Raw genomic sequence first — 15,000 nt, 5'->3', positions numbered from 1 at the left:
TCTTGTTTTGTTTTGTTTTTGTCAGTCATGGGGCCTGAACTCTGGGCTTGGGTGCTTTCTCTCAGCTCTCCATCTCAAGGCTAGCACTCTACCATTTGAGCTGCAGCTCCACTTCCGACTTTTTCTGCGTATGTGGTGCTGAGGCATTGAATGCAGGGCCTCGTTCGTGCAAGGCAAGAACTCTACCACTGAGCCACCTGCCCAGCCCCAATGGCTATATGTTTGAAAGGGAGATCAAACTTGGATAAAACTAAGGTATTCTCATAACTATTACTCTGACAATGAACACAAAAACGCATAAAAGACAAACTGGAACAAATTAAAGTAAGGACTAATTTGAAGTACTACACCCTTTTTACATCAAATCCAAGGCAAAGTTGGCCCTACTTTTGGTCCTTTTCCTTTAGTGAATTGTTATTTATTATTAAATTTTGAATAGTCTCTGTTTGGACTAAAATATAAGATCATTTTCTATTTTCAACACATTGACAGAAATCTTTTGATAAGTATTTGAGCTGTTGGCTTCATATTTATATCAAAACACTGTAATTGTAGCAAGAGAGGCATTTGATAAGTATGAGTTAGCCCAGCTGTTTCTCGGGCTCAATCAGTAAGATATTATGAAATTGAATATTGTGAAATTCAAACAGATCTCCAATCTTTCTCCATTCATACTACTTTCATACTACTCATGTGGATGAAGGTAGCTTTGTCTTGGTTTTCCTGGATCCACATACAAACAATAACTGATTTCTTTTCCAAATGACATGTGGGCCTACCTTAATTATATAAAGGACATATCCATTGTAGATCTCTTGACTGACAATTTTTCGGTGGGGGGAGGATCGGGTGGGGGGAAGGGGAAGGGGAAGGGGAAACAAAGAGGAGGCAACAATGCTTGATAAGAAATGCAGTCATTATCTTGCCCAAGTAATTGTAACTCCTCTGTACGGTATTCTCACAATAAAAAAAAGAAAAAAATAATTTTTCTTCTGTTATGTATCTTCTTACATAATATTTCAGGGGAATTTTCTTCCTCATAGAGGAATTTAGGACTCAAGATGCCTGTTCTGGATGGGGTGACACTCTTACATACAATGAGTTCAGGACATTATTGGACTTTATAGAACCTAGAAGCTGAAGTTCAGATGCTATTCATATCATTAGCATGTCTAGCTTATGGGTGAGTTCCAATTGGCTCAAATCATAATCCTCTGAAATGTAGAAGCACTCATACCCAACATGGTTCCTAACTCTGCAATCTAGTAAGGATTTGCACATAGTGTACATGGAAAAGTTCTCTCTCTCTCTCTCTTCATATATAGATATACACACATATGCTATAAATATGTAGATGTATATATGTGTGTATAACAACTTATATAATGAAAATTGAATATATGTATATATAGGATAACTATATATGCATATTATTAAATTAGGTCTTTCTGCCTGACCTTTGGAAAATATTTGTTTCATTTCTCCATGCCCAGTGATATTATTATTACTAATTTGATACTCCTACTTACATTGAATTTCCCAATTATATCATACATTCTTATTCTCATTGCTTCATTTGGAGACTGAAATCTAGGTGGCCATTTATATTTTAATGCCATTATTAGCTGTCATCAATTCAGCTCTCTGTTAAAACAGAGATAATATTCATGTACATAATTTGGCACTTATGTATTTATGCCCTACCCACAACACTGGATTTGACTATATAGTCTGAAAGGAATGAAATTCTAACTGAAATAACTCCAGGCATCCACAGTATTGTTAGACCTATGCCTCCAAGGATAAAAAAAAGTTAACTTTTCAGCATTTCAACAACTTTAACCTCTCTCTCAACCCAGGGTAATATGACTGAGTGGTCAGTGAAATTCTGATTTTTTTATGTTTATAATTTAAAAATTCATATACTAATTAGCAAGAGTATACCTTTTTATATGTGACAACATAGCAAATAATAAAAAGAGTTAAGGGGTTGCCCTAGTAATAGGAAAGATAAGAAATAAGAAAGTGAATTTTCAGAGGTATTCTGATTTGATTTACATCATGAATTATTTTTAAAGTGTCCTGCAATATAAATCTTTTTGGGAATAGACTATCACCACAACTTCTTCTCATATTATAGTTGTGATCTCTTAAAAAATAAAGTATTTCTTTAAAGATATCCTTCAGGAAGTATTTGGTTTAGTTTCAAGGAAAGAACCCTACAGAACTACTTTTGCCACAGAAAGTTAACACTCTGTCAGAGGATAAATGATTTATATGTATACACACATAAAATATGTAGAGAAGAACAAAGAGTATTTTTTTTACTAATCTCATTGCTTGCTTCATTTTCATCAAGATGAACAAGAGGAGATGGAGGATGATGATGCATACCTATAACTCCAGTACTTGGGAGGCTAAGGCAGTAGGATTGAGAGTTCAAGGACAACCAGGGCTAAAAAGCAACATTTTATCTCAAAAAACCATAAAGGAGAATAGGACTGAATGACACATGAAGCACATGATTTTCACATTCAAAAGTAAAAATAACAGCATTCATTCACCTATACTTTATTGTGTTTATTCTAAATGCCCCAATTATGAATCTGTTTACCTAGAAAGCCACTTCTGAGACAGACTTTCACATGCGAAATATTTGTTAAGGAACATTCTTAAGATGAAAATTATTGAAGAAAGGAGGAAGAAACAAAAACTGAACAGTGAAGAAATCTATTTGGTATCAGTCCAGTAATAGTCATTACCATACAAACATTCTCATATACTCTTGAAGCCTTTTTCAAATTTCTCAGGTAGAGTAAATCACTTGATTTTTATTCTTTATTGTAGCTTGTCAATAACTTCATGATAGTTCCACCATACTGTTCTATAGCCATTTGTATGCTTTTCTACTACTTTAACCTGAAGATAAGGATTGTATTTTACTAATCTTCCTATTTTTACTCTTTAGAAAATTCTGGCACAAGACAAAATATTATTATATTTTTAACTAAATGGATAAATAAATCATTCTGGACTCCTGCCTCAACGTCATCCTACGCACCAAACCAATCACCAATCTTGTAGTATCTGCTTCTTAAAATTATTTGAATGGAAGTGGCGCTGTAGCTCAAGTGGTATCCTTAAGCTCAGAAGCTGGTGGACAGAGCCCAGGCCTAGAATTCAAGCCCCATGACTGACAAAAAAATATTCTGAATCTTTTATGCTCTCTTCATAGTATAGAGCAATGAATAGTTCAATTTCCCATCCTTTTACACTTGGACTATACCAGTAGTTTGCTAAATGAGTTTCTTGTTTGCCTCCTTCCTCCTTTCTCATTTCTCTATCCATGCTATCTTCTCTATGGCTACAAAATGAGTTGTCTGAAATGTCAGTCTCATAACTAAATCTTTTCTTTGGACCTCAATGATGCACAAGATAAATTTTATATTTTATACAGATAGCCTGCTAGTTCTTAGTTGCTGAGCATCTTTATTGTCTCATCTCCCATTAGTCTCGATAATCAGAGCCAGAATTATAAAAAGTTGTAATCCTAGGATGTTTGATACCAAATCAAATTAATATTCTTTAAATATTTCTTCAGTTATTTTAAAATAAAGGTAAAATGAGTGAAATTCTTTTTTTATTATCTTTAGGTAGTTGTACAGAGAAGTTGCAATTTAACAATGCAGTTTATGATTACAATTCATCTTGAACAGTGTTACTCCTTTTTTCAAGGAATAAAGTTAAAAATATAATATAACTTCTCTTTATGCTTATGGTAAAGTATTTATGACAATTTATTCCATACAATTTCCTAATTATAGCAACTGGTAGAGAAGCAGAATCAACTACTTATAATATAGCCACTAGTGAAATTTTATCATTTGTAACAAAATGGAAGGAAATGGAAATTGTCACATTAATTGAGATAATGGAAGTTCCGAATATTTTCATTCATATGAGGTATATAGGCCACAAAAAAACAGTAAGATCTTGACTGTAAAAGAGGAGTACTTTGGAGGGAATCAATGGTTTGGAGGAGGGGAAAGAAGATGGTGAAAAGGCTAAAATAGCACAAAAAATTAAAAAAAACCTGTTAAAGAGGGTCAAGTAGGCTAGTTAGGAAAATGTAACAAGAATCCAATGTATATCCTACCAAATTAAAAAGAGCAAGGAAGAGGGTGGGTATGGCAAGGATGGGTGAGAACATTGAAAGGGGTGACAAGATCAAGATGCATTGTATTCATAAACAGCTTTGTTAAATGGCAAAATGAATAAAACCTATCTATGGCACAAGTAAATAATAAGAGTAACAAAAATGTGGTGAATTTGATTAAAGTACAAAATATGCATGTTATAAATATCACAATAAAACATCTTTGCAATTTATATTTATACATACATACATATTTATGTATATATGTGTACATATATGTATATATGTGTACATATATGTATATGTATGTATATATGTGTATGTGTATGTGTATATATATATATATATATATATATATATATATATGTATGTTTGGTACCAACCCTGAAGTTTGAACTCACTGCCTGGCATTATCCCTGAGCCTTTTGCTCAAGGGTCCTTTTGCTCAAGGGTAGTGCTCTACCCATTTGAGCTACAGGTCCACCTGTGGCTTTTCTTTTTTATGGTTAATTGGAAATAAGAGTCTCACAGACTTTCCTGCCTGAGCTGGCTTCAAACCATTATCCTCAGATCTTATCCTCCTGAGTAGCTAGGATTACAATGCCTGGCAATACTTATACTATTATTTTTTTTTTGAAAAAAGAGAAAGGCTGGGCATGTGGCTCAGTGGCAGAGTGATTGCCTAGCATGGACAAAACCCTGGGTTTGTTTGATTCTTCAGTACCATATACACAGAAAAAGCCAGAAGTGGCTGTAGAGCTCAAGTCGTAGAGTGCTAGCCTTGAGCAAAAGAAGCTCAGGGACAGTGCCCAGGCCCTGAGTTCAAGCCCCAGGACTGGCAAAAACAAAACCAAATAAACAAATAAAAAAAGAGGAAAACGAATTGCAGAGCTATTGGACATACTTATGAAAATAACAACCGTGTGCACAAACAAAAACGTTATCAAATAGGGATGCATAGGTTTTGATGAAGATCAGGATAAGATGCTACAGAGCTTGATACTGATGGGCAATGGATATACTGAGGCATTTGATATATATGGTTTCATTGAATGTTTAAAACATCACTGTGTGGTATATGTTAATGTATTCATGAGATTTAGACATAGTAGATAAACAGGGAAAATAGAATAGTACCAAAGGCGTAACTTACCAGTTCAGCAGTATTTACCAGCTTGTATTTAACATAGATGTAACACTATGGTGCAACAATAGAAGGTTCCCAAATGAATTAAGAATATTGAAATAAGTAAGTTGTTTCAGTATATTAACAGTAGAGTACAGATATCCTGACATGCTAATTTTTACCATGAATCACTAAAGTGTATACAACATTAGCACAGCCCAAATTAATTTGCTTATAATATTACTTTGTTCACAAGTCACCATTGTCATTTGTAATGATACTATCATCAGATCAACATTAAGGAAATGCTACACTCAACCAAGGTTAAACATGTCACGTATAAAACAATCTTATTTTGTTTATAGAAGAAATATTACCAAAACTTGCATGACTTTTACGTACTTGTTCCTTCAGAAGTTATAAAATCAATAGATTATAGGGCTCAGAGCCAGCTCACATTGTTAGTTGTCAATCTGTCATTCTATTACAGAAGTATCAAAACAGACTTACTCTGTACTAGAGGCACTAATGTTTTGCTTGTGTTGGTGTGCATAGTAAATGCTCCTTTGCACCTTAGAAAAATAATTATATATGAACAAAATGGTCTACAGTGATCATAGATAATTTTGGATTCCATATGGATCTTCCTAAACTACAAGGATTATATTTATAAATATCCTGATTGTAAATATGTAAGTGAAAACAATATGCTATTTACTATTTCATACATTATACTGTTCTCTGATTATTAGTATACTTTAGATGGTCATTGGGTTTTTAATTTTTTTACCTTACTGGACACTTCAGTGCATATTATCTCCATGTGATTGTGTAGACAAAAGAAGATAGAGTCATTTCCCTGAGAGTGGGTGGGCGATGTCTTATAGTATTTGTATGTAGGTATGATTTCAGATGGATGACCTTTCTTTCACAACCTCAAAATAAATGTAATCTATACTGCTCTTTATTTAAAATGACATTGCATTCCATCTGTTATTTAAAGTAAACATATTAGAATAAAATTTTAATTTGATTTGACACAGAAAATAGAAGTATAGACTTTTGAAACATACCACATAGACTGCCCTTTTCTAGCTAAATGATGTGTAATATATTCTGTCCGCAGCTTAGTTTCTTCCACTATAAAATATAAACAAAGCTGGGCTACTCAAGAGGCAGAGATAAGATGATCGCAGTTCAAAGCCAGCCTGGGCAGGAAAGTCTGTAAGACTCATCTCCAATTAACTTCCAGAAAACCAGAAGTGGAGCTGTGGCTCAAGTGGCAGAGTGCTACCCTTGAGTTGAGGAGCTGAGGGACAGTGCCCAGGCCCAGAGTTCAAACCCCACAACTGACAAAAAGAAAGAATAAAAACAATACTGACCTGTGCCTCACAGAACTTAAATAAACAATACTTAATAATGAATGAACATCATATTCTGGGCTGTGCCTCACAGAACTTAAATAAACAATACTTAATAATGAATGAACATCATTTGCTGGGCACTGGTTGCTCATTAGTATAATTCTAGTTAGTTAGGAGGTTGGGATCTAAGGATTATGTTTCAAAGAAAGCCAACACCAGCACAAAAGTCTGTAAGACTTTTACCTGAAATTTTCCAGAAAAAAAGCCCCGGAGGTGTGGCTTAAGTGGTAAAACACAACCCTAGAGCAAAAAATGTGAGTAGAACCTATAGTCCTGTGTGCCAAGAAATTCAAGGCAGACAGGGTGTCTCCAAGTGTTGTATAATGAATTTTGCTTTAGAAATCAGAAGGTGAAGCGTCCTCTGAGGAAGTTAGACTGAGATTAGCAGAATCAGGAGTTCCAGGTCCTATCAAGCTTCAAAGTAAGAAGCTGAAAAGACATATACGTGGGCCTATTATTACATATTGAAGCGGACGCTGTTTCCCAGGGCAGTACCTGATGTCATCCGTAGGCAACGTGAGGCAGAACTTCCGGGTATAGTACGCTCTAACGGCCATATTGGAATTGGAAGCTGTGTTGTGTCCTTAGAGGTTCATTTTCACGACAGGTCAACAGAGGAAAGAATCACAGGCAGTTTCAGGCGTTAAGGTAAGAAATCTGACTGAGGTCTAAGAGGACTTACTTAGCACATAATAACCTACCTGTTCTGTCAGCCATGGAAAGCCCCCAGACAAGGTAGTGACACAGAGAAAGCATCCTAAGATGGCGGCCTAGCCTTGTTGGTGTTGCCGGGAAATGGTGATCTTTCTTGAGGGTTCACAGCCCACCACAGAGGATTGCTCAGCTTACCAAAAAGGGGGAGGTAAAAGTCTTATATGATAAATATGGTGAACGTGGGGTAGAGTTGCCCATTTTCAACCCCAGGAGGATCTCAATAGAAATTCCTACTAGTCTCTACTCTGGGCCAGAGCTGTTGGCTTTCTGTGCATTTATACCCAGATATGTTGTTTGGGGGAAAATGAGAAGCATTTCAGGCCCTTAAAAGGCCCAAAAGGATATAACCATTATACACATAAAGACAGTACATACCTGTATAAGCTGCCCTTTTGTCTAGTACTGTGAGGCTGCTGTAATTCAGTGACTAGAGACGCAGAGATCAGAAAAATGCCAATTACAAAGCAGCCTGGCAACAGTTACTGAGCCTTTTAGTCAATCAACAGCCAGGTATGGTAACCACCCGATCATCCCAGGTACGCCAGATGCCATAGGGCAAGCAAGATTAATGTTCAAGGCTACCATATGCAGAAAAACAGAGCTTACCTGAAAAATAACTTTAAAACAAAAAGAGTTGGAGGTATAGCTGGAGCGACACAACATTGGTTGACCTTCAGTTCAAACCTTGGTATCAAAAGAAAAAAATATAAAATGTCTCTTTTATTTGTGTGTAGCTACTGGGGCTTGAACTCTGAGCCTCAAGTTCTACCTTTTTTCCCTCAAGTCTGGTGCTCTACTGCATGAGCCATACCTCCATTTTGAGCTTTTTGCTGATTAATTGGAAATAGTCACACAGAATTTTCCTCCTGAATTGGTTGTCAAAGGCAATCTTCATACCCTCTGAGTAGCTAGCCTTAATCAGGCATGAGCCGCCAGCATCTGGTAAAATGTCTACTTTCCCCCATTTTTAATAGACCTTATTCCTGCTTTTAAGACACACACGTCCCCTCATTTCCTTGTTTTGTTATCTCTGGGAATGTGATACCTTGGCTTAAAAGAAGAATTCTCACCGAATCAGGTTACAGGCCTTGCCAGAAATAAATATACCATCAAACCAGAAGACACCTGCATTTCCCAAACTGTGACCCCTGTTTGATCTTACTCAGCTCAAGACCCTAACACATTTATCACTTTAAGGCTCCACCTTTCTTCTTTCTTTCTTTTTTAAATTTATTGTCAGGGTGATGTACAGAGGGGTTGCAGTTACATAAGTAAGGTGCTGAGTATAAATCTTGTACAACTTATTACCCCCTTCCCCATTTTCTGCTCTTTCCCTCCTCCCCATCACCCCCAAATTGTGCAGATCATTTCCAGCATATTGTCTTGTGAGTATCGCTGTTGCACTGGTTCCCCCTTTGTCCTTTGTCTCACCATTTTTTCTGCCCCTTCCCTTATTGAGATAAACATATATTCAATACCCAGTGTACCCAAATCAAATAGTGACAACAGACCTATGGCCACCTAATCAAAAAATAGAACAGGAGAAAGATAGCCTCTTCAGTAAATGGTGCTGGCAAAATTGGTAAAACACCTGTAGAAAACTAAACTTAGATCCATATATATATATATATATATATATATATATATATATATATATGTGTATGTATACTAGAATCAGATCAAAGACCTCAAGCTAAAAGCATACACCCTGAAAACATTACAAGAAGGAATAGGAGAGACACTAGGGCTCCTTGGTACAGGTCAAAATTTTGTTAATAAAGACTCAGAAACACAGCAAATCAAAGAAAGGTTGGACAAATGGGATTGCATGAAACTGCAGAACTTCTGCATGGCAAAGGACATAGCTAGCAAGTAGAAAGCCCACAGATTGGGAGAAGATCTTCATCAACCATACAACAGACAAGGACCTCATATCTAGAATATATTTAGAACTTCCTTCTTTTTAAAATTATATTTAAGTACTTGTATAAAGCAATTTAACAAACCAGTTTTTGAATACAGTACATCTTGATTAATTTCACCCCTTTCAACATTCTCTCCCAGCCCTCCCAACCACACCCCTTTCCTGAATTTTCTTAATTTTGTAAGATATATGCATTGAAGGTGGCGTTGGACTTCAGTTAGATTAACATCAAGGCTGTGGCCTTATATTACCAAAGGGAGGATCGTCAGCCCTTGTAGGAGGCTTTGTTTCTTTTGTGGCAGTACTTGGACTTGAATTCAGGGCCTAGGTACTGTCCCTTAAATCTGTGTCTCAAAGCTTGTATTCTATCACTTGAGTCGCTGCTCCACTTCTGGCTTTCTGCTGGTTAGAGATAAGTGTCTCACCAACTCTTATTTGAGCTGGCTTTCTTATTTGAGCTGTCATCTTCAGATCTCAGCCTGCCAAATAGCTACGGTAAGTGGCATGGTACCTGGCCTCCTTCCAAGAATCTTGATGAGGACTCTTGAAAAAGGACTGATATAATCTCCATCTAGAAAGAGGGGCTCTACCTCTGCTCTTTCACTGCCATTAGCATTGGAAGAACTTTGGCATGGCTGTAGGGATGGTAACCTCTGTAGAACTTCTACCAAACTTTAGTCTTTATCTAGCATCAACAATGTGTTATGAGGATGGCAGAAGGGAACAAATGCAAGTCTGGTCAGGAATTTATAAATATCTTCAGGAAGATTGAGAGTGTCAATCAAGACAAAAATGTCCTTATAGAAACCTGCTTTACCCTATTATTAGCCTTAGCAAACCCTAGGCAAGTATGAAATCCCCTCTCATTTGCAGCTGGCCTGGTAATGTCGGAGAAGTGAGATTTTTTTTTTGTCATGGGGCAGATTCACATCACCAGAGGGAGGAGTCCCAGGCTTTACTGACCATGGAGGTGCATACCCTACAGAGAGGTTGAGTGTACCCACCACTCAAAGTTGAGCTCTACTGTTAGAGATTCTAGCCAGAATCATAGTTAGGTGACTGTATGTGGAACCACCTAACTTCTGATCTTTCAGAAATGAAGACATTGGCTTAAACAAGAAACTTCACATCTGCAGGGCTAGCAATACCTGGTCAGACCCGGGAGGAGATCCAACATCTCCTCAGAGTCAATGTGAGGGCCCTGAATAAAAATTGAGGGGACCTCTGTGCCCTCAGTTTTAGGCTCCTTCCCTGTGTGGTCCATTCCCTGTGAAGCCCTGATGGCTGGTGTTATACACTTTACTCCCACCTGGTGGGACACTTTATCAGAAGTATCTTAGGCCTTGCCAGAGTCAATTTAAGGATAGAGCCCTGCTGCTACATTTGGAAGGTTCATACCTACCTTATTACTGGGGGGACCTCAGAGATTCTAGTTCTATCCACCTCTCAGTGCTAGAGAGCCCAAGGCTGTGCTTGCAATATGCAGAAAACTCTAGGAACTAAGAATAACAGTACTGAAATGAAATGTATATCCTCATTTGCAAGGCAGAAGGGTTCCAGGCCATGCCAGGAGCCATGATGAAGCACACACCTTGAATGCAGATCGAGGGCCTTAGCACTTCAGGAAGCAAGTGCCCCGGTTCTTGAAACAGGGAGACCCCAAATGAGTACTGGTGGCTCATGCCTGTAATCCTAGCTACTCAGGAAGCTAAGATCTGAGGATCACGATTTGAGTCAGAGGATAGAAAAGTCTGTGAGACTTAAAAAAATGTATTGTAAAGGTGATATACAGGGGGGTTACAGTTAAGTAAGATAATGAGTACATTCTTTTGAACAGTATTGCCCCCTCCAGTTTCTCCTGCTTCCCCCAAATTGTAAAGTTCATTTCCAATGTAATGTCAAGAGAGTATCACTGTTGCATTAGTTCAACCTTTGTCCTTGTTTCACCATTTTGTTATTCCTTTTCCCTTCCCCAAATCAGATAAACATATACAGGACAAAGGGAACAGAAATAAAAAAAAAACAGTGAGAACAAGGAATAAGCAAAAAGAAAAAAGAAAGTAAAAAGAAATAACTATAAACAATATGCTAAAAAACAACTCGTTCCATTTCTTGGAGTTCATTTCAATAAGTATCATTTTATATGGTCATATGCATATGGCTATAGAGCTATTGTGATCCTCTTCTAAGAATATCCTAGACATATTTTAGTTATTACAAATTAGGGAAACCAAGCAGCCTATATTTCTTTGGGTCTGGGTTGCTTTGCTTAATATAATTTTTTTCCAAGTCTTTCCATTTTCTTATGAATGGGGCAATGTCATTCTCTCTGATGGAAGCATAAAATTCCATTGGGTATATACCACATTTTCTTGATCCATTCATCCACTGAGGGGCATGTTTAGTCTTTTGAGAAACCTCCACACTACTTTCCAGAGTGGTTGAACCAGTTTGCATTCCCACCAACAGTGTAGTAGTGTTCCCTTTTGGCCACATCCCCTCCAGCATGTTATGTTCTTAAATCGCCATTCTAACTGGGGTGAGGTGGAATTTCAATGTTGTTTTTGTTTGCATTCTTTTATGGCCAGAGATGTTGAACATGTCTTCATGTGTCTAATGGCCATTCTTATTTCTTCTTCTGAGAAGGCTCTCTTTATGTGTTTAGCCCCCTTATTAATGATATTGTTGCTTCTTTGACTCGGTGAGACTTTCATCTCCACTGACCTACAAAAAAAGCCAGAAGTGGTGCTGTGGTTCAAATGGTAGAGTACTAGCCTTGAGCAAAAGAAGCTTAGGAACAGCTAGCTCACAAACCGTGAGTTCAAGCCCAGGACCAGCACAAAAAAGAAAAAGAAACAAGGCGGCCACATAACTCCTGATCCTATGCACCCTATAATCAGCCCTGAAAAAAGGGCTGTGCTGACTGTTTCTACCTTCAACAACATTGTCATGTCTTTGTGAGGTTCCTAGGAGCCAGGCATACCAGAAGAGTAAGAGAATTCCAGTGGGCCTTAGAGAATTACTTAAGGGAAGATCTGTTAAGGAGACCTTTGCCACTAGTGACCATTAAGTGTTTCCCACTTTTCTTCTTTCCCTCAGGCCACTTGGCTTCACCTCTTCTCCTACCTGCACTTTTGCTAACCATTCCTCAGACAAGCCATGATGCCTCACGGCCAGAAGCAACATGAGCTCCATCCTGATGTTGACCAAGACCTTCAGGCCCAAATAGAAGCCTTGAGCCTGTCAGATGCAGATGAGGTGGCAGGTGCCACAGCTTTCTCCTCTGCTCTGATCCCACACAGCCTGGAGGAAATTCCACCACCTCCTCCTCTTCCAGCTGCTGCTGTTGCTGCTGCTGCTGCTGCTGCTGCTGCTGGAACCATCAATGTTGCCCAGTGTCTTCAGGAAGCCTCTTCCTCCTCTACTACTGTGGAAGACACACTATCAAGCAAACCAAAAGAAGGGTCCAGCGGCCGAAAAAAGGAGGGTGCAAGTGCCTCAAAGGCCCACCCAGAGGCTGAGCTGCTGCTCACTACTTCTCTAGGGAAGAAGGTGTCTGAGTTGGTGAAGTATCTGAGTATCAAGTACACAACAAAGGATCGCGTCACAGAGGAAGAAATAAAGAAAAATGTCATCAAAGAGTTCAAAAATTACTACCCCATGATCTTCAGAAATGCCTGCGAATGCATGGAAGTGGTCTTTGGCATTGAAGTAAAGGAAGTGGATCCCATCAGCCACTCCTATGTGCTCATCAAAATGCTCGATCTTACCTACGATGGAAGGTGCCATAATGAGCAAGGTCTACCCCAAACTGGTCTCCTCATACTTATTTTGGGCCTGATCTTCATGGAGGGAAACTGTGCTCCCGAAGAGAAGGTCTGGGAGATACTGAGTATGATTGGTGTGTACGCTGAGAAGAAGGATTTCATCTATGGGGATCCAAAGAAGCTTATCACTGAAGTTTTCGTGCAGGAGAAATACCTGGAGTACCAGCTGGTGCCAAACAGCAATCCTGCTCGCTATGAGTTTAAGTGGGGCCCAAGAGCCTATGCTGAAACCAGCAAGATGAAAGTCCTGCAGTTTTTCTCCAAGGTCAGTGGGAGTAGCCCCACAGCCTTTGTTTCCTTGTATAAAGAAGCTTTGAAAGATGAAGAAGAGAAAGCCAAGCTTGCATTGGCCAACGTGAATGCTGCCCCTGTCACCAAAGCCAAGTCTAGCAGCGATTCCTGCCCCTCTGACAAGTAGAGTGAAGTAGCTTCTTTATTCTGTTGTTGAAGAGAGTAGTCAAGGCTTTTAAGAAGTGAAGAGATGTTGAAGTTTCTTTTTCTGTATGTTTCAACCATTTCTTTTGCAAAGTGTATTAGCTTCAGAATCTAGATTGCTTATATGGATCACATGTGGTGCTGTCTACTGGGTTTTAAGAATGAGTCTTGCTGTTCTGAAAAATGATTTGAGACATAATTCATTGTAATTTGTGGCCTGGAATATGATAAAAAGTGATGATGTTGAAAGAGAATTTTCCTTACAAATGTGAGAGCCCAGTACTAATAGACAGGTTCAGCGAATGTGGGCCTATCGTTAATGCTAAGATTCCTGTATGCTTTCTACTCTACCTTAATAAAAGATATGTATGCACCATTTTGCTTGCCTTGTTCGAGAACATATGAGAAATTACACCTTCATAAACAAGAGCACATAATCACTGACTCACTTATTCCTCTGACATTAAGAATTTCTTCATTTGAAGGCAATAGCTTAGCAGTAGAGATTTGAAGATAAACAAGGAAGACGGTGAAAATTCATCAAAACAAAAAGAGCAAGTAAAACAGAATGAGGAGATGGATTTTTCAAATGGTAGCAGTCAAGGGTAAATGTCCCAAGCCAGGAAAGATTGGAGCTTTTGGAAACTCAAACTCTTATGTGGGAGGTAACTTTTCCTAAATTAGGTGGTAGTAGAAAACTAGCCTCAGACAAAATGTCTGAGGACAGAAATGGACAATTGTCCTTTTGGATGGGGGTCACTACAGCTTCCTCGGAAGGCTCTATTCTGCTCTCAGTGGACAACCCAGCATGGTATCATCTCCCTGACATAGAGTGTTCCTACTCCCCACAGAAATGTCCTGGGTATCCCTTCCCTTACCTGAAACTTCTCTGATGTCCACAGTCCATTCAATGTGCCAGTGCACTTTAGAGGACATTGTGATGTCTGGTCATCTTCCATGAAACCTCTTCAATACACTTACTGTGTTAGTAAAATGGGCTGTGAATGGAAGCTGCTTTTCAGGTAATCTGATGCTGCTTGGGATATAACATTTGAGATTTTAAAATCCTACCAATAAAGTCCTACTTTAGCAAGCTATGCTGTTTGAAACAGGCCACTGGACCCATACACAGATGAATGCATTTAATAGTTAAAACCCAAAGCCCCCCACATAAATAGGAGTTGAAGGAAGACCACATTATTACTATTTATTATTATTATTATTATTTAGAGTATGAGGGCCTGAACTCAGGGCCCTCATGCGTTTAACCAGCTTGCATGCTCGCAACTGGTGCTGTATTGAATTGAGCCTTGCCACCATACAGCTTTCTGTGAAGTAATGCAAGATGTGGACTGCCCAGACTAATGGTTTCAAATTGATCCTCTGAACTTGGC

At 38.4% G+C, this 15,000-nt stretch overlaps 1 protein-coding gene across 1 annotated transcript; it reads left to right on the top strand.

Moving 5' to 3' along the window:
- Positions 1-12,506: 12,506 nt before the first annotated feature.
- On the top strand, positions 12,507-13,589 carry LOC105992857 (putative MAGE domain-containing protein MAGEA13P). Its single transcript, XM_013025937.1, has 2 exons — positions 12,507-12,602; positions 12,741-13,589. The coding sequence occupies exons 1-2, from the start codon at positions 12,507-12,509 to the stop codon at positions 13,587-13,589; spliced, it is 945 nt and encodes a 314-aa protein (XP_012881391.1).
- The last annotated feature ends 1,411 nt before the right edge of the window (positions 13,590-15,000 follow it).

Source organism: Dipodomys ordii, unplaced genomic scaffold (genome assembly GCF_000151885.1).
Source record: "Dipodomys ordii isolate 6190 unplaced genomic scaffold, Dord_2.0 Scaffold89, whole genome shotgun sequence".
In the NCBI taxonomy this organism is placed as follows: domain Eukaryota; kingdom Metazoa; phylum Chordata; class Mammalia; order Rodentia; family Heteromyidae; genus Dipodomys; species Dipodomys ordii.
This window is presented reverse-complemented; position numbering and strand designations above follow the sequence as displayed.

Excerpts from the sequence above, each read along its gene's own strand:
- LOC105992857 (XM_013025937.1), top strand. The coding sequence starts at position 12,507 with ATGCCTCACGGCCAGAAGCAACATGAGCTCCATCCTGATGTTGACCAA. Across the intron at positions 12,603-12,740 it reads GCCTGTCAGATGCAGATGAG|TGTCTTCAGGAAGCCTCTTC; the intron begins GTGGCAGGTGCC and ends AATGTTGCCCAG.